This window comes from Uranotaenia lowii, chromosome 1 (genome assembly GCF_029784155.1).
Source record: "Uranotaenia lowii strain MFRU-FL chromosome 1, ASM2978415v1, whole genome shotgun sequence".
In the NCBI taxonomy this organism is placed as follows: Eukaryota; Metazoa; Arthropoda; class Insecta; order Diptera; family Culicidae; genus Uranotaenia; species Uranotaenia lowii.
The window spans coordinates 168313521-168339075 of record NC_073691.1 but is presented as its reverse complement, the minus strand read 5'-3'; the positions used below and the strand labels follow the sequence as shown (position 1 = coordinate 168339075).

The 25555-nt window shown below is 40.5% G+C and overlaps 2 protein-coding genes across 2 annotated transcripts in view; one reads left to right on the top strand and one right to left on the bottom strand.

Moving 5' to 3' along the window:
* The window catches only part of LOC129738135 (lutropin-choriogonadotropic hormone receptor), an 83967-nt gene extending 70060 nt beyond the window's left edge, over positions 1-13907 (top strand). Inside the window, 1 exon segment of the mRNA XM_055729316.1 lies at positions 6675-13907. Within this exon segment, the coding sequence (XP_055585291.1) occupies positions 6675-6996 (322 nt within the window). The 3' untranslated portion in view covers positions 6997-13907.
* Positions 11134-17378, bottom strand: LOC129738134 (uncharacterized). Its single transcript, XM_055729315.1, has 4 exons — positions 16372-17378; positions 15630-15792; positions 12461-13100; positions 11134-11438 (listed from the first exon to the last, which is right to left on the bottom strand). Exons 1-4 carry the CDS (start codon positions 17376-17378, stop codon positions 11134-11136), a joined length of 2115 nt encoding a protein of 704 aa, XP_055585290.1.
* Positions 17379-25555: the final 8177 nt, after the last annotated feature.

Sequence of the window (25555 nt, the reverse complement as noted above, 5' to 3'; positions counted from 1 at the left end):
TAGCACTACTCAACTGTCCAAATTTCCACTGGTCAATCCGGCTCGAAGGACCAAAAATGTTTATGCACAGCACTTTTCACCCTCGCAATGACTAGCGGACTGTAAAATCTAGCCAAAGAATCACTCTGAGGGGATCAATTCACTGCACTCAACTTTCCCACTCTGGGGGAACTAATTAATTTGCCCGGTTGTGGAGTTTCGGAGACGAGATTAAAATTCGCGAGCCGCACTTGGTGGTGGTTGGAAACTTATGATTTTATTTTGCCGTTTGTTTTCCTTCCAGTTTCGGCGCTCTGGATCTCTCTTAAACCTAGAGACGGTGTAGCAGTGAGACGTGAGAATTTGAGAGAATTACGACCGTTAGCACGTCTCACTGCGGGGCATCCAAATACAACGGAATAAATTGTCATTTCAAAACAGATTGTTATGTAGGTTTATTGGTTTATCATTTAGGAAATTTAGGAAAGATCGATTTTACCCAAAATTGATCAATTTAAAAATTTCCATATGCCATATTACCGAAACTAGAAGCGCGAGAAAGAATGACTCTAACGGGTTAAACTCCTATCAAAAAGAAAAAAAAAACGAAACTAGAAGCGATAGCCAAGTTATGGATATATTATGTTTTTGGTTTAGTAGGGACTGCTAATTTATGATAATTATCAATCTGTAACAGAGAAAAATCGTGAAATAAATTAAATTTGAGATAAGCTTCGCGGGCCGCACAAACATAACTCGAGGGCCGCATGCGGCCCGCGGGCCGCGGGTTGCTCACCCCTGGTTTAAGTTATCTTTGTGTTGCAATTCCAAACTCCAGCTGCAGCTCTCATGTTATAGCGGTTGCTTATGATTTGAAATAATGTCAATAAAACAATAAAAATTTGAATAATTTTTGAAAATATCATTTGATTTTGAAAGGTGTAGCAAAGCACACCGGGTCAGCTAGTCTATGTATAAAAATGAATTTCTGTATGTCTGTTCCCTATAGACTCGGAAAATACTGAACCGATTTGCGTGAAACTTGATAGCAAGGGTCTTTAAGGGCCTGGGAAGGTTCCTTTAATAGTTTGAGATCCCTCCCACTCTCTAGAAGGGGAAAGGGCCTCTCAAACAAAAGAAACATGTTTGGCTAACTCGAGAACCGATCATGCAAATGGAACCAAATTTGGTATGGGAGGGTTTTTGGTTAGGAGAAATGTTCTTGAAATAGTTTGGTGTCCCTCCCTCCTTTCAATGGGGAAATAGTAAGCGGGGAGAGGAGCTCCCATATAATTTTTCGCACAATTCGAGAAATAATCAAGCAAATGGAACCAAATTTGGCATGCGAGGGTATATGGGTTGAAAACATATTTCAAAGATGGTTTAAGACTCCTCCCTCTTTCCAGTGTGGAGATAAAAAGGGGGAGGGGCCGTCCATACATTTTTTTTGCAATTTGATCTGAAATTTCTCATTGTAAAGATTTCGAAAGTTTATTTAAAGTGAAATTATTTTCACACAATTTTTAGAAGATGTACCAAAGCACACCGGATCAGCTAGTCTATCTATATATATAAAATTGAATGTTTGTCTGTCTGTCCGTTCCCTTTAGACTCGAAAACGTTTTTTTTTTTGTAGCAGCCTATGTACCTTCAAACCGCTACGACGTAAAAGAAGAAGGGCTCCCATACAAAATTAATAAAAATGTTGACACAATTCGATTTATTTTTGAATACTACTGAGCCAACCCACATGAAATTTGGTTTGCAGCCGCTTTCAAGACCCGTAATGGTTTTTATTATATTTTCAAACCACTCCTAATCCAAAAAGAGGGGGCTCCCTAATTTTTTCCAGCTAATTTTGGAATAAATTTTGAAATATCGAGAAAAAAGATTAAATTACCTTTTAACACAATAAATTAATGTCAATTAAATCGGTCAACATTGGAGGCCAGCAGAACGCAAACAAACTACAGGTAAAATTCCCTGAAGCGGATATTATGCGAATAGCTTTGGATGGTTAAAGATTAATTTTCTATAATAAATTGAAAAAAAAATTAGATCAAAATGATAGCACAGTTTTCATCAGGTTATTTACTGCTGATTTCTATATCATAGCAAAACTAGGCATCATTAAGGTATCATATTCTGCCGTGATATGACGAAGTGACGAATCCATTTTGTCGATTTTGCCTTTTTGACGTCGTTTTATGCAAATTTTTTTAAGCTTCTAAATGTTTTGAAATGTTTTTCTGAAATACCGCATTATAATAATTTTATTTTGTGTTTGAAACTTGAGTCGAAAGACAAAATGGTCAAAAAAAGGTGGAATTTTTTGAACAAAGATTCTGACCACAATGGATTTTCACAATGGATTCAGTTGGATGTACCGTAATCCAGGGTAATATTGATCACTTTTTTCAATGTTTTTCGGTTATTTTTTCTCTAAAGTCGAATGTGGCTGGTAAACGGTGGATAATGTGCAACACGAGACCCCATAGTGGTCATATCACCTCTTATTCACAACTCCTATCTCTACCTCCCCGCGGTGCCGGCTGGGGTGCGAGTAACCTAAGCGGAGATCGGGTACCCAACCCCGGTGGATGCTTTGGTCGCATGCAGACTGAGAAGGTGGCCGCACGCGTCTGTTCCCCAGGTCAGGGGCGGCGTGCAACAACAACCGAGCGTCTGTTCTCCAGGTCAGGGGCGGCTCAAACAGCGTCTGTCTTGCAGCAAGCGGCTGAATTTATGAAATGCAGCTCCCGCCAGCTAAGTCCAAGATGGCAGCCCCATCGCGGGATAGGGACTTTAGGCTAACAACCTACTGCTCCTGATACCTTATATTGTTACAGAAACTGAGAGAAGAAATAACCGAATTGGAACTTTGGCAACGACTTTTAGCATGAAAACACGGACTAGAATTGGAACTTGGAATGTTTTGACCCTTGCCCAGCCAGGAAAGCTGGCTCAACTTGCTAGAGAAGCTAGCCGCCTCAAGCTAGAGATATTGGGACTGAGCGAAGTCCGTTGGCCTAACACTGGAGAACACAAGACACAGTCCGGGCAAGTACTGCTTTACTCTGGCATACGAGGAGAACATGCTACTCGGGAACGAGGAGTTGGTTTCCTGTTAAGCCCGCAGGCCCATGCGGCCCTCATAAGATGGGAACCGATAAACGAAAGAATAATCGTAGCCAGATTCAGAACACGGGTTAGAAACCTTACAATGGTCCAGTGTTATGCGCCAACTGACGTTGCCGATTTGCAGGAGAAAGAGCAGTTTTACAGTCAATTGAACAGCGTGGTTGAGAGAATTCCGAAGGGTGACATTCAAATCCACTTAGGCGACTTCAACGCAAAGATTGGCTCCGATAATCAGGACTTTGAGCGCATCATGGGGCGCCATGGTCTAGGACAGATGAGCGAAAACGGAGAGCTGTTTGTAGAATTTTGTGGCAACAACAACATGGTGATCGGTGGATCGCTCTTCCCCCATCGACCAGCACATAAGGTCACTTGGGTATCCCGAGATGGCCGAACAGAAAATCAAATTGACCACATCTGCATCAGTCGAAAATGGAGAAGGAGCCTTCTTGATGTCCGCAACAAACGAAGCGCAGACATTGCATCCGACCATCACCTCGTCCTTGGCGAGATACGACTGAGGGTTGCGCGTGTCCAACGGCGCGAGGAGAAAGTCGGGTGTCGATACGACGTCCGCCGGTTGGAGAATCCAGAGGTGAAAAGGGCATACGTTGAACAGCTAGAATCCCGAGCCTCGGAACTGCCGACAGACGGAACAGTCGAAGAACAGTGGTGTGGAATCAAGAATGCCTTTATCACGACGAGCCATGGTACTCTCGGTAAAGTTTGTGGAAGACGAAGTGAATGGATGTCGGATGAAACCTGGAGGATGATCGATGATCGGAGAAAAGCGAAAGTCGGAATTGAGCAGGCATGTACCGGGTCAGCCAAAGCAGCCGCCCGCTTACGATATGCGGAGCTGGAAAAGGCAGTTAAACGAGCTTGTAGACGAGACAAGAGAGCCTGGACAAACTCCCTAGCCGAAGAGGGAGAAAGAGCCGCCGCCATTGGAGATATCCGATTATTATATGATATTTCTCGCCGCCTTAGTGGTGCAAGGACTAATGCAAGAATGCCGCTGAAAAACCGAGCAGGTCAGCTGCTGACAGATCGAACAGATCAGCTCAAGCGTTGGACTGAGCATTTTGATCAACTTTTCCGAGTTACAAATAGCAATGGCCAACAGAACCCGCAGCTCGAGGCGCCCACAGTAAGTCGCATTAATGGCGTCAACTCGGAAGCGCCCACGCTGGCTGAAATAGAAGCGGCAATCAAGGACATGAAATCCAACAAAGCGCCTGGAATCGATTGCATTCCTGCTGAAATGCTCAAAGCCGACCCTGCCTTGTCAGCACAAATGTTGCACCGTCTTTTCGCTGACATTTGGGATACTGCAACATTCCCGGCCGACTGGATGCAGGGTATCCTCGTAAAGGTCCCAAAGAAAGGAGACCTAACAGAGTGCGGTAACTGGCGTGGCATAACTTTGATCTGTACAACCCTTAAAGTACTCTGCAAAGTGATCCTGAACAGGATCCAGGAGAAAATCGACGCTACACTCCGACGGCAACAAGCTGGATTCCGATCCGGACGATCATGTGTGGACCACATCACAACGCTACGAATAATACTGGAACAAATCAACGAATTCCAGGACTCTCTTCTGCTGGTGTTCGTTGATTTCGAAAAAGCATTTGACCGACTGAACCACGAAAACATCTGGGCTGCTCTTAGACGACGAGGGGTCCCAGAGAAACTAGTCCATCTCATCGAAGCACAGTACGAGGCATTTTCGTGCAAGGTCTTACACGACGGTGTCTTGTCCGAACCAATCCCGGTAACTGCTGGAGTGAGACAAGGATGTATTTTGTCACCGCTGCTTTTTCTCATCGTAATGGATGAGATCTTGACTGGATCGATTGACTGTAGACCAAACCGAGGATTGCCGTGGAATCCTTCAACCATGGAGCAACTGAACGACCTTGACCTGGCAGACGATATTGTTTTGCTCGCCCAAACACAACAAGACATGCAGAGCAAACTCGACGACCTCACCGAAAGCTCCAAGGCAGCAGGTCTCAAAATCAATGTCGGAAAGACCAAGTCGATGGAAATCAATACAGAAAATCGTTCCAATTTCGTGGTAGCTGGACAACAGGTTGAGACAGTGGAGTGCTTCCAGTATCTTGGTAGCCAGATTACGCCTGATGGTGGTACCAAGAAGGACATCGAAACCCGGATCAGAAAAGCCCGATTTGCGTTTGCGAGTCTCCGAAACATCTGGCGGTCACGCCAGATCTCTCTACGAACTAAGATCCGAATCTTCAACTCAAACGTCAAATCCGTATTGCTGTACGGGTGTGAGACTTGGTGCACATATGCGGTGACGACGCGAAAACTGCAAGTTTTTGTGAATCGGTGCCTGCGGAACATCATCCGCGCTTGGTGGCCTGGCAACTGGATCTCAAACGTTGAACTTCATCGCCGGTGTCATCAAAAGGCGCTAGAAATCGAGATTCGGGAACGTAAGTGGAGATGGATTGGGCACACGCTGCGAAGAGATGAAAACGAGATTTGCAGAGAGGCGCTTGACTGGAATCCAGATGGGCATCGAAGAAGAGGCAGGCCCAAAAGCTCGTGGCGGCGAAGTCTAGCCGCTGAAATCCGCACAGTTGACGAGAACCTTGGCTGGCAGCAAGTGAAGACGCTGGCTCCGGATCGCCAGCAGTGGAGATCTTTTATCTCAGCCCTATGCGCCGGTCAATCGGCGCTGGACCCTTAGGTAGGTTAGGTAGGAATGTGGCATGTTTAATTTTTTTAAATAAGTACTGGACTCCTTTGAACGTAAAACATGGTTGTAGAAATTTATTAGACTTCTATTAAATTGATTATAAATCGATTTCGTCTTTGTTTAGAATTTGATGCTTTAAGGTTACATTGATCAGTCTCAGTTTACTCTTGGAAAATGTCCTTATTTTTTAAGTAGTTCTTTCACATTCAACAACCCGTTTGCTTCTAAGTTTTGGAAAAATTGATATTTTATGATTTTGAAATTACATTACAAAAATTACAAATATAAACCAAATTTTGCCTATTTGATACTCAATAAATAGGCTTTCAAGCGTTGAAAACAGTTTTCAAAAATTCAAACTATTGACTGAGTTTTTGATGATAATGTGTAAAAAATTTTTGTTGGAGATCAAGGTCACCCCGTTTCACGGTACCTTCATTTCACATTATACTTGGCTGAGACCTTTCAAAAATTGTAAGAAACTTAGATTTTTTTTTGTATTTAAAAAATCTGTTATCAATCGCCTATGATTTTTTTTTAACTGATATTTCAATGCTCAGATTTCTGTTTCCAAATTCTGTCATTTGGAAACCAATTTTTTCCATGGCGACCGTGAAAATGTCAGTTTTTGGTGAGACACGTTGTCGTACTCTAAAATTGACTGAGGAAGTAGAAAACAAACCGACTTGAGAAAGGCGTAAGGGGAGGGGGTGGTGTAGGTGGGCTTCGATCTATCATCTGAAAGCTCTATCACTTCTACATTTTATACCACTTTATACAAGTTTTCATCAGTGGATAAAGCTTTTTCTTCCTCTCTCCACAGTTTCGGTCTGTTCACCCAGCGAGCCCAGCAGTACAAAATGACCTACTCGATGCCAACGAATACTATCCAGCTTCCGATGACACGGAACTCGCTCTCGGTTTCTGTCAATAATTCCACGGCCGGAACGACCGTGAGCTGCGGGGGCGGACAAGGGGCAACAGGAGCCACAACCGCTGTCTTGTCCCGCAATGGATGCTCCACCAATAATGGGAAGGCGCGAAGCGTCAGCGAGTCGAACGTCGAATCTGGACTGGCGGAGAAAAACTCCAACGGACAAACGTCGGTTATCGCCGAAGAGGAGGAACACGAAACTTTCCTATAAAACGGCTAAACAGCTTTCTCCGAGAAGCGGGTCTGGAAAAAGCTTTTACATTTTCCGTCGAGGGTATAGCGCTCTTTCTCTTTCCCAACTTATAGCTAATTTTATCGGTAGGAAACAGTCAGAGGAAAACAGCTGCCAGTCTGGGACAAAGATGCCGTGATTGTACAGAGCAGTTCAGCCGAGGGAATCAGGGTTGATTTCATATTGTTAAGTAGAATTAAGGTCGCGGTACACCTCAGGTGAAAATGCAAATTAAATATCTTATTTCGCCAATAACTTAAAAGCGACTTGAGAAGGTTTTGTAACATGTTGGAATCGATGGGGAATAGTTGAAAGATGAATTTGAACTCGGAGTCAATTCTCCCGATTTCACCATCAAGGTTGCCGGAAAAAAATGTGTTTATTCGAAGAGAAATCCTGATTTTCTGTGATTTTACCAAAAAATTCGGTGATGGTTTTCTGTGATGCTAATTCCATTGATTTCATTAAAAAATCATTAAAAAATTGAGTTTTTATAACATTTTACTGGAGAAAAATCAATTAACATAGCCAATCTTTTCATATTTTTTCCAATTTAAAGTTGAAAATCCTAAATTTACTTTGGAAAAAAAAATTAGGCAAATTTGAAAAACCTGTGAGTTCTGTGAAATTTTTCAAAATTCTGTGTCTTGTTACACAGATTCTGTGATGAAAATTTGTTAAAAATTCTGTGAAATCACAGATTGTTCTGTGATTTTGGCAACCTTGTCCACCATGTTATGTTGCGCTTTCTAGAGGTATTGACAAAATAAAAATTTTCGTTTTAATTTTCACCTGAGGTGTACCGCGACCTTTATCAATAAGAAAACTTTCTTCTTACTACATAGTACACCCACAGAAGAGGATGCAAAATTTCGATGCCGCTCGGCGTTAACTCTTTGCCAGAAATGCGGTCAAAAGTGTACTGTACCATAAATGATATAATTGGAATAGCACTACTGCCAAAAAGACTCGAAATTCCTAGCAAAATGATGCATGACCACTACATTCAAGCGAAACAAGTAAAACATTTTGTTGGATTTTCATCCCTTTGGATGGTTAATCCAAAACATAAAACAAATTAGTGAGAATCGAACCCAATGCAACATTCTTATTTCGACTTGCCAGTCCGATTACTTAACCAGTGCACCAACTGAGTCAGTTAGCAAACGAAGGTTTATTGTCATCGTCTTTTGCCACGCCCGTCTGCCGGTGAATTTTTTCATCCTCCTTTGACTTTGATGGGAACGAGATGGGATTGGGATGGTCATGGGAACCAAGAAACTGTTTTCTATTGCCAGTTTACATACACACGCACAGCTGCTTACTGCCGGACAACTAAGCCAGTGGTTGTTTACCGGGAGCTGGAAACAATGAATGTTTTTGTTTCTAATGCCGGTTAACATACTCACAAAGCCCTCAGTACATCATTCGACAATATTCTTTCTGGCTGATTGTTTCTGATTTGGGTTGAGTGATAATTAAACTCAGGGTCTGGCAATTGAAGTGTTACGTTGAAATAAACATATAAATTGATCAAAACAACAACTTTTTATTTCAAATTCATTCAATTTCTCTTGAAAACCAATTACTTTTTCCAAATTCACTGGTAAAGTTTGACATTTTCGCCCTTGAGTTAAACCACTCGCCTTAGACGGTTGAGGAACGCATCGTATGAGGCCCGCAGGTGTTTTTGTGGTATTTAATCCCAGGCTGCCACGAGATGTCGCTTCAGGATCTCCACACCTTCATGTTTCTTAGAGCAGACTTCGGCCTCCAACATATTCCAAACAGCGAAGTCCATAGGGTTCAGGTCTGGCGAACTCGCCGGCCACTTGGAGCTCGAAAAGAACCCTGGAAAATGTTGCGCAATCCAAAGTTGGATTTTCTTCGCTTTGTGAGCCGGCGCCGAGTCCTGTTGGAAAACTCAATCCCTGGAACCAAAATGTCGACGTGCCCACGGTTCGACGACATTCTGTAGAACTAGTTCCCGATATGTATTTTGGTTGATCTTCACTCCTTCAGGGACATAAACTAGCGGAGTCCGGCCATCATGGGTGATTCCGGCCTAAACCATCACCGATGCTGGTTTCTGTGGCCGGGTGGCCGTCAGCAAATCGGCATGGCTTCGGGATCTGTCTGGCCACCAAATTCTGTCGTTCTGCTTATTCGCTGTTCGTGAATACGGTGAAGAGTTTCTTGTCGGTAAACACAATATTCTTCAACCTTGCTTCCGCGGCCCTCTTCAGCAGCGCCTTCGCTCTTTTTACCCTTTCTTGTTTCTGCTTCACCGTAAGGTCTTGAATCTTTTGGATCTTGTAGGGCTTGGTCTGCAGTTTATCTTTCAGGATCCGACGGAGATTTCGATCCGATATGTTGAGATCCTCTGCCAATTTAGTGGCACTACGACGAGGATTTCTCTTAAGGCGCTTCTTGGTGTCACCAAAGTAGGTCGGCGTACCCCACTGTTTTGGACCCGGAACACTATTTCGGACACGATTCGAAACTCGTGAATTTTAGTTTTGTAAACTTAAAAACACCACTTTATTTTTCGGTTCGATTTGGGGGGTTTTATTGTTGCGGTCTTAATTGCACGGCGGATTGGTTTGGACTGATGTACAAACTGTGTTTTACTAAAAGTGGCGAGTGCATGGTGGAACAGAATACAAATCAATAAGATTTCACACATCTACATTTTGTGAACGTGTTAAATATGAAATGAGAAAAGAGCATAATTTTTACTCTGTGTGCATATTTCTCCCTTTACTGAACAGAGCATAAGCTCTTTTAGATTGCTTTCGGGTTGGTCTAAATTCCCGTCAAAAGATGTCAATATCTTTCCCTACCACTACTATTGAGCGCACGGCGAGTTTACACTCAAACATGCCGCCCGCCTTGAAATATCATTTCAAAACAAAACTCCTAACGGTACTTGTTTACTTGTACAATTTGTTGCGATTACTTTTCTAGTTCATTTTGCAGTTCTGTTTTGATAACTGTTTCGTTCTTAAATACTCTCGAGTTTGTGTGTGTACATACCGTACGAAGACGGCTAAATTATTGTGTGGTGTAGTGTCGTATGACTTGTTGTTGCTGGTAAAACTGAACTGTTTCTGCTGGGCTGAAGATGCTCGAACAATTCGCTGAAAATTCGCTGCTGTTGACCGCTGATTGGCTACTTCTAAGAACCAGAAATTGCCAAGGTGAGTATCAAATGGATCGTCTTCTACGAAGTTCCGCGAAAACGGCCCTGTAAAGCATGTTTTGTTGGCTTGTTCTTTCCGATAACGACCATGATGAGTGATGACCAGCGTTGCCAGATTGAAAACCGCTCAAGTCCGTAGATTTTACGAAAATCGAAAAATGTACTGTTTTCGGCTAAATAAAACTTGATGACCTTTTTTTTTTTTTGGTCGTCAGGTAGAATTTTCATTCATCCGCAGAATCCCTTGAATTTATTCGATAATCCGTAGAAAATCCGTAGGAAATGCTGAAAATCCGTAGATTTGGAGCATCGATCCGTAGCTCCGTAGAAATGTTCAAAATCCGTAGAACTACGGAGAAATCCGTAGATCTGGCAAGGCTGGTGATGACGATTGTTATTCCGATTTCTTTTTAGCGCCGCTTCTCGTCCCGTTATGTAAACCAATGAAACCAACTGGGTGTCGGTTCCCCGATGCTAGCTTGACTGGTCGCTATTTTCAGATTACTTCGGGACGTGGTGAAATGACACGATTTGCTCAGGAGTGACCAGGAGGAACTTGCTAGATGGAGGCGAAATGTGTGCGCATTGCCAGGTGAGTACGACAAATATCATTTGTATACTTTCGACGAGCCGCAATTGCAATTTTCATCATCTTTGTAGACCCGGTGCTGAGTGGATCGATGAGTTGATAGCTGATTTCGGTTGCTTCGAATCTGGCGGTCGTATGGGAATGCTGATATGGCGAATCCTCCCGCTGGTGTGCCGTTCCCGGAATGTAAATGGCCTCCGGGTGGTGGGATGAACGAAGTTGACTATCGTCGATGGATCCAGTTCCCTCTCTGTTGCGTCGGGTGATTCGAGAAATGTGAGGCGCAGTTCCTACGTTGCAGAATTGACTTCACCGGCGTGATGAGTTACCATGTAGGACTAAGTCTGCCCAACCAGGGACTGGCGGTGTAGAGTTGCTCAAGACCTGGGTGATGTTCGCTGACGAAAGAAGCTTTCTTAGCAGCACTAGGAGCTACGCAGCGGGACACGGGCAGGGGACTGTGATGGATATGGCTGACTGCAGGTTCCTGTGTCGTGTGTGGTTTGCAGCTGCAGTAATGCTTACGGCGGATCGGACCGGCACATGAACCTCGACTTGGCCTCAAAAATGTTCGATGATATACTTCGATGATTGCCACTGTTCGACCAGTGTGACGACCAATGGAATTACCTGAGTGTGAGGGAAGTGCTTAACATTTGAACGAATGTTTAATAAATATGGGACTTCCCTGGATGCGGAGGCGCTGGGCCTCCGCACGTGCTCCAATGATCTCTGAACCCTCTGTTCGAATGATGACACCCTTAAACACGGTACAGGTTAGTGGGTGATGTGATTGGCAAAATCCCTTTGGCTATGAGTAGGTGGTTGGGATGATTCGTTCTTAACGATAACGGAATGTCGTTCAGGCACTAAAGTAGTTGAATCGATAGGACCTTTCAAAACCTTTAATATTTGATCCCTCAAAGGTTACGGACTCTTTCTATGGTTTGAGTTGGATTAGAGTGCGAACTTCAACTGATATGCTAGGGTAGTTCGAGCGATGCGAAGGACACATCTTAATACGATAGAAAATAGTAATATTCTTCAATCGATATGCTACTTCAAGCGATTTGAAAAAACTTGACACTATATGGCTTAGATTCTTCAAAGATCATGATTTGGGTTGAAAATTACTTAAGCGGACTTCAATCAAAAACGTATTCCATCGGAGCCTTCATGCTCTCATGCAAACTATATAGCGCACAGTGAATCTTAACACGATACGAGAATAGCTTCAACTTTTGTTTGATTTCTTAACTACGATTTGACTTAAAGGGAACACGATTTGTTTGAGGATCAACGACGTCTACCTAGCATTCTGTTTAATCCAAATATTCGTGTTGTGTTCTCTTTCTTCAACATTTTTCTCAATGAATTCTCAACTCAAACTAATAAATTCTGACATAACATATCTGACGCAAACCGACTCATTCTTGGGTAGGGCAACGACAAAACGTTCCGCTTCATTTCTAACTGTGTGTTCATGGAAAAACTTTTCGTATACCAATTCTTCATTGGAGTAGATGGCCGTAACCCGACATGTTTTTGGCATCTAGAACCACGTGAGCTACTTCTGCGAGTGCTTGTAGAACAGGGTAAGGAAGGAGAAACTTTTTGCGGAGATTCGACTACTCGACCTGACACAATCCAACCAAAAACAGAATTATGAATCGTGGGACCATTCTTCGTGACTTTTCTTCCTTCGTTCTTCAACAATTCCAAGTAGTACTTGGCACCAATGACGACATCGACCCGCTTTGATTCGTGGAAGTAAGGATCAGCTAGCAAAGAGGAATCGGGAATCGACATGGGCGGAGGATGAAACGATGACGAAGGTAGCTGCAGCGTGAGTTTGGGCAACACAAAGAACTGCATAGTTTCTTGGTAACCAGATATTTTTGGTGAACGTGAGCAGACTTCAGAACGTATGGTTTTCGTTGACACTGACTCAGACGACCCAATACCCTGGACTGACAAAAACGTGGGTGTTTCTTCGAGCTTCAGCTTTCTGGAAAACTCTTCTGTCATTAGACAATATTGCGAGCAAGAGTCCAGCAGGGCTCTAGCAATCAGAGCGTTACCATAGCGGTCTTTGATCTTGACAAGAGCGGTAGGAAGCAGAGTATTCGATGCAGGCTTAACAGATAGTGCTACGTAGCTTTGGCTTGTGCTTGGCATAGTTGAATTGATTTGTGTGGTTGTGTTTGGTGAATTGTGTGTTGCATTTAGTGCTTGAGTGTGTGTTTCCGTAACTATTGGCATGGTTTGTTGTCTTTGCTGTTGATAGGCTTGCTGTGGATAAATATGGGTGCTTTCTTGATTAGGTTGTGCGTTTGACAGTTGACTGAGTCTCGGATTCGACGGATTTGGAACGGAGGATCGCGTAGCATGCAACATCGTGTGATGCTTTTGTTGACACAACCGACAACTGCTACGAGTGCAGTTCGTCGCAAAATGACCTGGTTGCAGGCAATTTCTGCAGACTCGACTTCGATTGGCGGCTTCAACACGTTCTGATATCTTCAATCGAAGGAATCTTTGGCAGTGAAATGGTGAGTGCCACATTTCGCTACAGAATGGACACTGGTTTGAAGACTTAAACGTTGTGTAGCTCACTGATTGGCCTCTTGGCGGAACACTATTTCGGACACGATTCGAAACTCGTGAATTTTAGTTTTGTAAACTTAAAAACACCACTTTATTTTTCGGTTCGATTTGGGGGGTTTTATTGTTGCGGTCTTAATTGCACGGCGGATTGGTTTGGACTGATGTACAAACTGTGTTTTACTAAAAGTGGCGAGTGCATGGTGGAACAGAATACAAATCAATAAGATTTCACACATCTACATTTTGTGAACGTGTTAAATATGAAATGAGAAAAGAGCATAATTTTTACTCTGTGTGCATATTTCTCCCTTTGTTTGTGTAAAATCTCCCCGCTCATAAGTGTTAGTATAGAAATAGAAAAACATCGCAGAACGTCAAAGTTAGATCCATCCGAAAGTGATCTAAAAAGGCTTTCGGATGGATATAAGCTCTGTTCACTGCTCGAACAGGAGCTTTTCGTTTTCTGATCACAACACTTATACAAAATTAAACAAACACTTATACAAAATGAAACTGTATGTACCAATAGGTTTTTCAGTTTACTTTGTGCTTAGATTCGCCACTTTGTACACAACACAGTTTGTAACACAGTCCAAACCAATCCGCCGTGCTATACATATCGCGACAATAAAACCCCCCGCTAATCGAATCGAAATAAAGTTGGTGTTTTTCGGAACTAAATTAGAATTCGCGGCGATTTAACTTAACTCAAAAAACACCAACTTTATTTCGATTCGATTAGCGGGGGGTTTTATTGTCGCGATATGTATAGCACGGCGGATTGGTTTGGACTGTGTTACAAACTGTGTTGTGTACAAAGTGGCGAATCTAAGCACAAAGTAAACTGAAAAACCTATTGGTACATACAGTTTCATTTTGTATAAGTGTTTGTTTAATTTTGTATAAGTGTTGTGATCAGAAAACGAAAAGCTCCTGTTCGAGCAGTGAACAGAGCTTATATCCATCCGAAAGCCTTTTTAGATCACTTTCGGATGGATCTAACTTTGACGTTCTGCGATGTTTTTCTATTTCTATACTAACACTTATGAGCGGGGAGATTTTACACAAACATATGCCGCCCGCCTTGAAATATTATCATTTCAACATTTTCAAACGGTACCTACTTGTTTACATTGATAAGATGTGTGTTGGAATGGCTGTGCAAATCCGTTCTTATATTCTAACGGTAAACTTTAATTTTCTGTTCTGTTTTGCTCACTGTTCGCATATCTAATAATGCTGTTCTAGTGGTTTGTGTGCGTATGTGTTTGGAGACAACTAAATAGAATTAATTCTACTGCATGAGGAGGATGGAAGTGATGTCGTTGTTGCTGGAGCACAGGAATGGTGCCGCTCGCTGGATGGTATTTTCGCCTGTTCTTGAAGAAATTTGTTTTGCTGCCGACCGCTGCTGATGATGTGATGGAACCAGGAACTGCTGAGGTGAGTACCAAGTGTATTATAACCCGTGCAGTTTCGTGCAAAGACACAGCGATGCAAGTTTTTATCTGCCCATTCACGATAGCGAACACCTTCAGTGATGATTTTGTTTTTGCTCTCTCCCCCAGCGTGTGGAACCGCTCAAGTGCAATGGTTTGTCTGCTAAATTCGGCCTTTCCTGCAAGCCTACTGTGGCTGGATTACTACGATAGAGCCGCTGGAGCCGAAGATGTGTTCGTTCACCTGGAGAGAACGATGTTGCTGATTGCTGCTGCCCACGGGAACATATAACCGGAATATCCAAGGTAGGTATCGGATACATCGTTTGTTCAGTGCAATAGTAAACAACAACCAACCGCAGATTTGCAAACTGTTGTTTTCGTTGATGGTGTTTCTTGTTCGACTGTAGTGGCAATAACGATGAATTTTATTTTCCAGTCAGCTTTACCAGTGGGGAGATTGACCCAGTTGACCACAGGAACCATGGTGATGGAATTTAGTTGCGAAACTTCCCGTCGGACACGGAAATTCTCGATTGGGGTGGTGACTCCTGTGCTTGTTTCTTGCTGACTATTTTGACCAGGTAAGCATGAACAACATAAACTGTCGAATTCTGGATTCTGCTCAATGATGATGATTTACTCTTCTCAGGTGAATCATGCTTTCCCACCCGATTTGTAGAATAGTGGAATCGACCAACTCGGTTTTCGGTGACTTCCCACAAGTACGTCTTCCGGCTCAAGAGATGTGTTGTTGACCAAACCGGCTGCTCACAGAGTTCCTTGCGAATGTGGTACCTGGTATGGATCCTTGTTGACCTGGAGGTACAGATACGTTCGACTTAGCTTTGGGAACCGATTGTCCTGAGATTTGTACGCCGTTAACAATCGGTTGGATTAGGTGCTCGATCCGTGCAGCGATGATGGCGAAGATTGACCTGATTGAAGGAAGGTGCTTAATTTTTGGAAATCTATAAAATAGAATAGGGACTTTCCTGAATGCGGAGGCGCTGGGCCTCCGCACATGCTCCATTGGCGTCTGATGACTATTTTTGAATTATGGTGACATCCTTCAAAAGGTCTTCGTGCAGCTTTCATGAACATTAAATCTTTGCCACCTTTTGGCATACTAAGAACTGGGTGTAGCTTGTATTTCCTCTTGTACGACATACGACATTTTTCAAAGTATTATGATTTAAGGCGAACAATAAGCATGTGGACTTAACTACCCATTGATCACAGCGGAAATTTCATGTGTTCATGCATCAATGAATAAAGCATAGCAACTCTTAAAGCGTTATCGATTTTGATTGGAGTGGAAGTTTTTATTCAAATTTAGGAGCCTTGATGCGAGATGAGTTCCCAAATGAAAGATTTTTCAAAAAGCTTCAAAAGATATGATTCAGCGAACTTAAGATTACTTCAAACGATCTGATTGAGACATGATACTTCATGGACATGTTTCTTCAAAATATTGAGTACTTAATACATATGATTTTTTAAACGAAATGGAGTACTTCAGTCGATTTGGTGGATGATGATCTGCGACATTGAAGCGGGGTTCTTTGGCTGGAGCAACCGACTGCAGAACGGAACAGTAGTTGCGCAGAAACTTCCTCATGTCCTCGTATTTCGGTACTTCTTTGCTGTTGTGTTGTGTTTCCCAATTTCTCAGAGAGACAGGGTCTAGTCGCGTGTGCAGCATGTGCGCTAGAATGGTGCTCCAGCCATCAGTGTCTTCACCGACCTTCTGCAGCATCATCAGATTCTTTTCGAACTCCGTGATGAGCTGATTGATGCTCTCGTACCCTTCTTTCTTAATCGGTTCTAGTGTAAACAGTGTGTCCAGGTATGCCTTCACTATAAGCTTCTTATTCTCGTACCGCTCTGTCAGAATCTCCCAGGCGACACTGTAGTTAACGTCTGACAGCTCGATAGAGAGGACTTCTTCAAGTGCTTCGCCGCTCAACGATGACCTTAAGTAGGAGAACTTCTCCATGGGGGCGAGTTGTCCGTTGTTGTGGATCAAACTTTGAAAACTATCGCGGAATGAGACCCATTCGCGAAGTTTTCCACTAAAACTGGGCAATCGAATTTCTGGCAGCTTAACTCTCGACCCCATGAAGGCATGGCCTTGGCTGTGTGAAGAATCGTCTACGTTTGGAGCTCGCTCGGGTTTGTTTTGAAGTTTTGACAGTGCACCCTTCAACTGGAAGAAACGGTCTTCAAAACTCAGCAGCAGCCTGTCGTTTTCTTCCTCACGTTGTGCTTCAGCTTCATCTTTGGCGTCACCGTAGAGCTCCTTGGCCTTTTTCTCTTCACTTTCATAAAAGATCAGCTCGATTTTACTGCGCACTTCATGAAACTCATCAAACACAGGTTCTAAGGCCTGAAGCCTAGAACTAATCTGACACTCATCGCGTTCTGGTTCGTAATTCTGTATGAATCGGTCGACACTGTCCATGAGAAGCACTATTTGCCGTTCTCTTTTCTGCAACAACTTCAACTGAACATTTTTCGCCATTCTGACCGGAAACTTTGTCCACTTCTAACTTTAATTCGAACACTCTGACCTTTCAGAGCTGAAAAAGCAGCGATTGAACCCAACTTTCCAATTTCCAAAATATCTGACAAACTTGGACCAAATTTGTCCAAAACTGACGAATTTCTGACTCAAATACTGACGTAGGCGAATTTATTGTTGAAGTTCAGGAGTTTATTTTCAAATTCTGACAAAATATCGAACGATTTTCGATTTCTGACAAATCAGACACCCTTGGACCCGATTCGTTCAATACAGAATTACTAATAACTGACTCAGACTTCCAATTTCTGACAAAATCAAACTTGTACCTTCAGAAAAGTTCTTGAACTGACACGTTGTTTCTGACACAGGCTTAATATCTGACAATGTTACTGACAATTTGTATACAGACTCAATTTCTGACAAGTTTCAAACAAGATTCCAACAATATTCACTTAAGAATTCCGACACAAACTGATTCAGACTTGATTCTGATACGATCTCCAACTCAAACTTAATTTCTTCAAAAAACTTGTATTTTCTGACAAACTCAAACACCTTGGACCCAATCCGTCCAGTGAATAGTTCTGACCAATATAACTGACGTGCACCTTCTGTGCTTCTGACTTGCACCTTAATGTGCTCTGACATGCACCTTATGTGCTTCTGACTCAGGGTATATGCACTTTACTTTGATCAACTCTACGTTCCAACCGATCGCGACGCGAATTACGAGACTAGCAACCCGATATTGACAGCAGCGAGTGGGCACAACCAGTGTGAAATGCAAAGTAATAATGCCAATTAATATCAAGACCAATATTTGTTACGGACAGGACACACACTTCATGCAACTTAAAAAACCAATTCACAGTTCAATTCTTTATTGATTCACACTTTCTGGCCTCATGCATCAAGCCTTTTTCAATACTTCCTTGTTCAATTCCGAAAAGCTGCCCCTTCAGACGTTGCGTCGTTCGCTGGTTGTAAATCAGCTGTTCTGTTGCGCTGCTGTTCGATCAGCTGACGTTTGCTTCGTAGAATGTCTGGTTGTTGTAGGATATCTGCTCCGCTGCTTCAGGTATCGGCTTAACTTCTCCACTAGCACTTATTGTCCAAAAATTGCAATGGCATATTCTTTTTCCACTGATGCACTTAATTGCATCCAAGCCAAGCGTTCAAAATGCACTCGCTTTGTTAGCGTCAACAATCACTTGAGTTCAATTGTCCAGCACTGCGATGGCGATTTCATGAACAGAAAATGGTTCACACTTTGCTCCGCCGATCGGCTTTCTTGACTTAACTTTAAGTCCAATTATGTTCCGGAACCACTTTTCCGGACGGTCATCCGGTTCGAAGGACCAAATGTTTTGGACCCGGAACACTATTTCGGACACGATTCGAAACTCGTGAATTTTAGTTTTGTAAACTTAAAAACACCACTTTATTTTTCGGTTCGATTTGGGGGGTTTTATTGTTGCGGTCTTAATTGCACGGCGGATTGGTTTGGACTGATGTACAAACTGTGTTTTACTAAAAGTGGCGAGTGCATGGTGGAACAGAATACAAATCAATAAGATTTCACACATCTACATTTTGTGAACGTGTTAAATATGAAATGAGAAAAGAGCATAATTTTTACTCTGTGTGCATATTTCTCCCTTTACTGAACAGAGCATAAGCTCTTTTAGATTGCTTTCGGGTTGGTCTAAATTCCCGTCAAAAGATGTCAATATCTTTCCCTACCACTACTATTGAGCGCACGGCGAGTTTACACTCAAACACCCACCATACCGTTTTTTGGCACTTCCGGTCTCCAGGTATCTTTTAACTGTACGGTATACAAAACTTCTGCACACACTTATATCGGATAGCTCACGAACTATGTCCTTCTGCCGTTTGCCAGCTAGGAACAAGGCAACCACAGCGCTACGTTTCTGTTCGAGATCAATTTTTCCGGATAACTCCTGATTTCAAAAGTAACACTTACATCCAATGATAGCAAAGACTGAATGTAAACAAAGCGACGAGGGGTCGTTCAATACGTGTGCAACGAAATAATTACTGTTGAAGTAATGTAGCAGTTTAATTGCCAGACCAGGCAATTAAACTGCTACAATTATATAGACCAGGCAGAGGTCAGAATCAATTTTTTTTTTCAATTTGTATATTAATTCGTTCCTAGGATGATTATGATTAAATAATACCGGAAGGCTATTCGACAAATTTTAACCAATGTGGTATGAATAAAACAGCGTCAATCGCTTCTGCTGAGTGTCAAAATTTGTGACCAATGTGACCAAAGACCAATTATCTTATCAAGACTGTCAAGTGAAGTTTTATTGTAGATCCTTTTCCTCAACGCTATCTAGGGGGTTTCGTAAAACAAGTACACCCACAAATCAGACCCTACTCCAATAATGAACTTCCTTGGAGATGGAATTATTGGTATTAAATTCTATGTTAGGCAGGATTTACAAGCTTTATAATAAATGGCATTGTCTTCCCAGGGCTAACGCATTGCATACACTGCCGGCCAAAAGTTTGGGATCACCCACTAAAAAACATGCAAATTTTGATCGTTCATATCTCAGCCGTCTTAGGACATATTGAAAATCTTCTAATCTCATTTGAAAGATAATGAGCAATAGCTATCTCGGAGGTATTTTGCCCAAATATAATGTTTTAGTTTTGAACTTAAAACTTAACCTAAAGTTATAACATTTTCAAAAAGTCGCACTCAATATTCAAAGCCGATCATCTCGGGATAGGGTGGACCAAATCTCAAAATTTGAGTGGCATTAGAATTCCTGTTCTTTACTTCTCAGAACACAATCAAAAAAATTTGAGAAAAAACTCAAAAATGTATTTTTAATTAATAAAATAGACACTTGAGTTATCGTCCAAAAGTTTGGGATCACCTCTTTGTATGGTAAGTTTGGGATCATTCTTATAAAAACATGCAAATTTGTTTTATTCATATCTTTCTCATCTAACATCGTATTGCAGAGCCGAAGGGTTCATTTGGAAGCTTAGGAATTGTTGTTTTTTAATAAATTCATTCAAAAATTATATTTTGAAGTGATAACCATAAAAAAATCACCTGAAATTAATTGTTTTTTTGAAAGTTCTCAGATTTTTTTTATAGTTCTCACCTTAAAATATAATTTTTGAATGAATTTATTAAAAAACAACAATTTCTAAGCTTCCAAATGAACCCTTCAGCTCTGCAATACGATGTTAGATGAGAAAGATATGAATAAAACAAATTTGCATGTTTTTATAAGAATGATCCCAAACTCACCATACAAAGAGGTGATCCCAAACTTTTGGACGATAACTCGAGTGTCTATTTTATTAATTAAAAATACATTCTTGAATTTTTTCTCAAATTTTTTTGATTGTGTTTTGAGAAGTAAAGAACAGGAATTCTAATGCCACTCAAATTTTGAGATTTGGTCCACCCTATCCCGAGATGATCGGCTTTGAATATTGAGTGCGACTTTTTGAAAATGTTATAACTTTAGGTTAAGTTTTAAGTTCAAAACTAAAACATTATATTTGGGCAAAATACCTCCGAGATAGCTATTGCTCATTATCTTTCAAATGAGATCAGAAGATTTTCAATATGTCCTAAGACGGCTGAGATATGAACGATCAAAATTTGCATGTTTTTTAGCGGGTGATCCCAAACTTTTGGCCGGCAGTGTATGTCTGAAAGAAACCAAATGGAACATTTTCTATTTCATATCACAAGACAAAGAAGGAAGGAAACAATAAACAAGGATATTGTCGAATGATGTACTGAGCGTTGAGTATGTTAACCGGCTTTTAAAAAAATATTCTTTCGTGTCCAACCGACGCACAGTGGTTCAAATCCCGAGAAGGCTGGATAAAAAGTCCATTTTACAAGTCAGCGATAACCAAATTTTTCATGTTGGAATCGAATCTCCAATATTCAAGGAACGTTATGATGTAATTATATATTTTCTAGGATATTTTTTACACCTTCCATGAATCAAACAAGAACGATAACTGAAACACAAAAATAAAAAAAAATGATTTTTTTTTATTGTTTACTCCAAACAGTAAAAAAGCCATTTATGTTTTTTTTTTAATTTATAAATGTCTGTACCGAAGTGATAAATTATAGTATACTAGCTGATCCAATACGAACTCCGTTTCGCTTTCAACTTGGAATATGTCATGAACAGTTTGTATGGAAGCCAATTGTCAAGCATTTTCCAGATGCACTTCCGATTTCATGATTGAGTAAAAATTCCAAAAATATTGGACGATCACTTTTTCTGTCGTCTGCTACTAAATTTGAAATCAGGAATCAATTGACCGTGTCAAAAAAAACCCCGTCTATAAATTTCGACTCGATCGTTACGCGATTATTGCCAAACAATAAAACCTCTTTCGGTGGCTTCTTACACAATCTTTGATATCTGCTATCGATTTCCCTTCCCTCAAAACTCCCGTGTGCAAATTTTCAAAGCAATCGATTGAATAATAACGTCAGTATTGCTAAAAACAGTGATAAAATAATTAATATGGACGACCCCTTTCGTCGACCCCTGGCAAAACATTTTGTTAAAATGAATATAAGAGAGTTCTAGTAAAAGTTACCAGCACTAGTAACTATGAAATGGTAAAATTTCGAAATTTTCGGAGAAAACGCCAAATGAAAAGGCTTGTTGCGAGGATTATTAAAATGAATGGAGAGTTCTAGTAATTGCTAAAAGTTACCAGCACTAGTTACTATGAAATAGTAAAATATCCAAATTTTCACGAGAAACACCAAATGCAAGGGCTTACAGCGAGGATTGTTAAAATGAATGTTTAAAAGTTCTAGTAAATGGTAAAAGTTGGCAGCACTAGTTACTACGAAATAGTAAAAAATCGAAATTTTCTCAAAAAAAAAAACGCCAAATGAAAGGGCTTGTTGCGAGGATTGTTAAAATAAATGTAAGAGAGTTCTAGTAACTAGTAAATGTTACCAGCACTAGTAAGTATGAAACAGTAAAATTCCGAAATTCATAATTCAACTTTTGATGTTTCTAACAACTAGAAAAATTAACACGCACTAGTCACTATGAAAAAGCGAATAAATAGATGGATACTAGAATCGTCAATGTTTTGTTTTTATACAGTGAGCGAAATAAAAATAGCACCACTATGTTTTTTGCTTGTTTAAATATGAATGATTGAATATTACGAAAATTTTCTTCCACATATTGTTCTGCATTGCTAAACGCATAAATCAAGCATAAGTTTACTTTTTTTGGACGTAGCAATTGGCGTTGAGGACCTATAATGTGAAAAAGGGGTGCGAAATAAGAATAGAACCACTTGAGTTTTTCTAACAAAAACAAGATTATTTTCAAAAATTTACTGTGAAAAAGTTAATAATAAAACTTCTACGTATTATTTGAATAAATTACTGCATTTTAGGAGTTTTCCAGAATTCCAAGGGTTTTCAAAGGTTTTAAAATGGGGGTTTTAAGAGATGCTCCTCTAGCGTTAAGGAATTAAATATTTGAGCTGCAATTCTTTATCAAATTACTAACTTTCTTCATTAAAATGACGTGAAATGATGAAACAAACATTCGGGATTAATTTTAAATAAGAAAAAATAGGTTGAAAATCAAAAACTTTGATTTTGTTCAGTAAACCACACTTTTTTCCAGTTTCAAGTCGTAGATGTCAGCACTATCTTGCAGTTATCACCAAATTTTGTCTCAATATTGATTTTCCAGGTTTTTTAGGCCCATAATCATCATTTTGAGGTATTTTCCCATTACAGCTTTGTGGAATTTCACGCTGCAGAAAGCTTTTCCGGATATGCAAAAGAATAACCAGCAAATAATTGTACAACCGCCAAAATTCCAGATCATCTCAACTTCCAATTCAATTGCTAATCATACCAATAATACTGCTAGCCGTCTGGTCCATCAAGCTGCATCCCAAAGTATTACTTTATTCTGATAATCGGTCCAAAACATTCACTTTTAGTGACCTTGATGCAATTCTATTTTTTTGGATTTAGTGATCTTAGAATTTCCAAAGCGTTCACACGGTACATGCATTTATTTCTTGTCCAAAATCGTTCAGCACTTTCTAATTAATCCCAGATATTCGAAAATGGGCATGAATTTGGTTTAATGGCAAGATAGTGCCGCCAGCTATGACTTAAAACTAGAGATATAGTGTTTGATTATTAAAAAACATTAGTAATTTTGAATTCCAACTTGCTATTTGGATTCAAACTCAGTCTCAAATCTATGTTTCATCATTTTGCATCATACTTATGAATGTTAATGAAGGAATCAAGCAGTTTGATAAAGTTTTATAGCTCAAATATCTAATTCCTTAACGCTAGAGGAACATCTCTTAAAACCCACATTTTAAAACCTTTGAAAACCTTTGGAATTCTGGAAAAACTCCTTAAAAGCAGTTATCTATTCAAATAACTCATAGAAGCATTATTATTCACTTTTACACAGTAAATTTTTAAAACTAATCTTGTTTTTGTTGGAAAAATTCAAGTGTTTCTATTCTTATTTCGCACCCCTTTTCCACATTTTTGGTCCTCAACGCCAATTGCTACGTCCAAAAAATGTAAACTTATGCTTGATTTATCCGTTAAGCAATGCAGAACAATATGTGGAAGAATATTTTCGTAATATTCAATCATTCATATTTAAACAAGCAAAAAACATAGTGGTGCTATTCTTATTTCGCTCACTGTATATGTACCTCGCCCTGCGACGAGCCCTTTCATTCGGTGTTTTTCTCGAAAATTTCGTTATTTTACTTTTTCATAGTTACTTTTACTAGTTTCTAGAACTCTTTTTTTATAACCCTCGCAACAAGCCCTTTCATTTGGCGTGTTTCCCGAAAATTTGAATATATTACTATTTCATAGTTACTAGTGCTGGTTGCGTTGGCTCGAACAGCACCAGTGAAAACAAGCTCAGCAAATTTGAATCGTTTGAGCCAACAAGCTCAAGCTCCTTTGGAGGCATGAGCTAGCGGGCTCACGAGCCAAGAAAAGAGCTAAGGTTTCTTCCAAATTAGAGCTTAGCAATACGAAGCTCCGGAGATAAAAACGATAGGAGCTTCGTCGATTGCTTTGTGAACGGAGTTTCGAAATAATTGAGCAATGAAGCTCGCTCAAAGGAGCTTGATTTTTAATCCCTGCTCCAAAGTATTGTTTGTCTGTTTTGCTTAAATGTTTGTATGCAGTGGTTCTGCATCATTTTCCCGAAAGGGTTTAAATCTGTTCATTTTGACGTTTGGAAAAAACGCGTTTGAAAATTTTGCAACCTTTTTTAAATCGCTAATTAAAATTGACGTGGAATCTTTCAAGTTTATATAACCCAAACGGACGGTGTGTTCTAAATATGTTTTTATCGTTAAAAAGGTATTTTGATGCAAAATTAGCTCGCAATTGCTTATAGAACCAAGCTTGAGTATGAATTTCTTCTTAATGGTTTATACACCCTTTGCTTCGTACGGTATGTCTCAAATGTGCAAGTGAGATGGGAGTAAAATTTCCTCTATTATTTGACAAACGCTAATGGGTCTTTCTCTAGGAGTGAGTGAAAAGCTTTCCGCATTCTTCCCCTTTTAATGTTTTGCATCTAGACCGTTCGCTTTGTTGTGGAGTGAAGGGCGTATAAAACAATTAGTATAAGGATAATGTCATAATATGGCTATAAATCTTTTAGATCCTTTGCTCAAACTGCATTATTAATCTTACGACTAAAAACGGTTTTCGTGATGAGTAGAGCTCATATTCGGCTACTTGAATCCACTGAAAACGGGTTTTGTTTACTTTGTCTTGAATACCCTTTTCACATGTTGGTGCTGATATCATTTTCGGCGCAATGCAATTTTCAGCCAATTTCCGGCACATATGTAGTTAAATCCGATAGGGATGGAAATTTACCAACCTCGTCTTTAGGTGCACTTATTAACATACTTAACATGCTTTATTTACACATACAATACAAACAAAATATGTGCCATTCTTCCAGAAAGTACAATGTTGAGTTGTTTAGTTGTCTCGTCATACAGTCCCAAGCAGACTTTGATGCCTAGAGCAATAGCATAAAGTAGCTAAATTGAGCTGACGATGCCAAAATAAAAGCATAACTTAGTGTTTTTTT

Excerpts from the sequence above, each read along its gene's own strand:
- LOC129738134 (XM_055729315.1), bottom strand. The coding sequence starts at position 17,378 with ATGGCGAAAAATGTTCAGTTGAAGTTGTTGCAGAAAAGAGAACGGCAA. Across the intron at positions 13,101-15,629 it reads CCACATTCGCAAGGAACTCT|CAAGCCTATCAACAGCAAAG; the intron begins GTGAGCAGCCGG and ends ATTTATCCACAG. Across the intron at positions 11,439-12,460 it reads GATTCATAATTCTGTTTTTG|GTAATTCCATTGGTCGTCAC; the intron begins GTTGGATTGTGT and ends CCTCACACTCAG.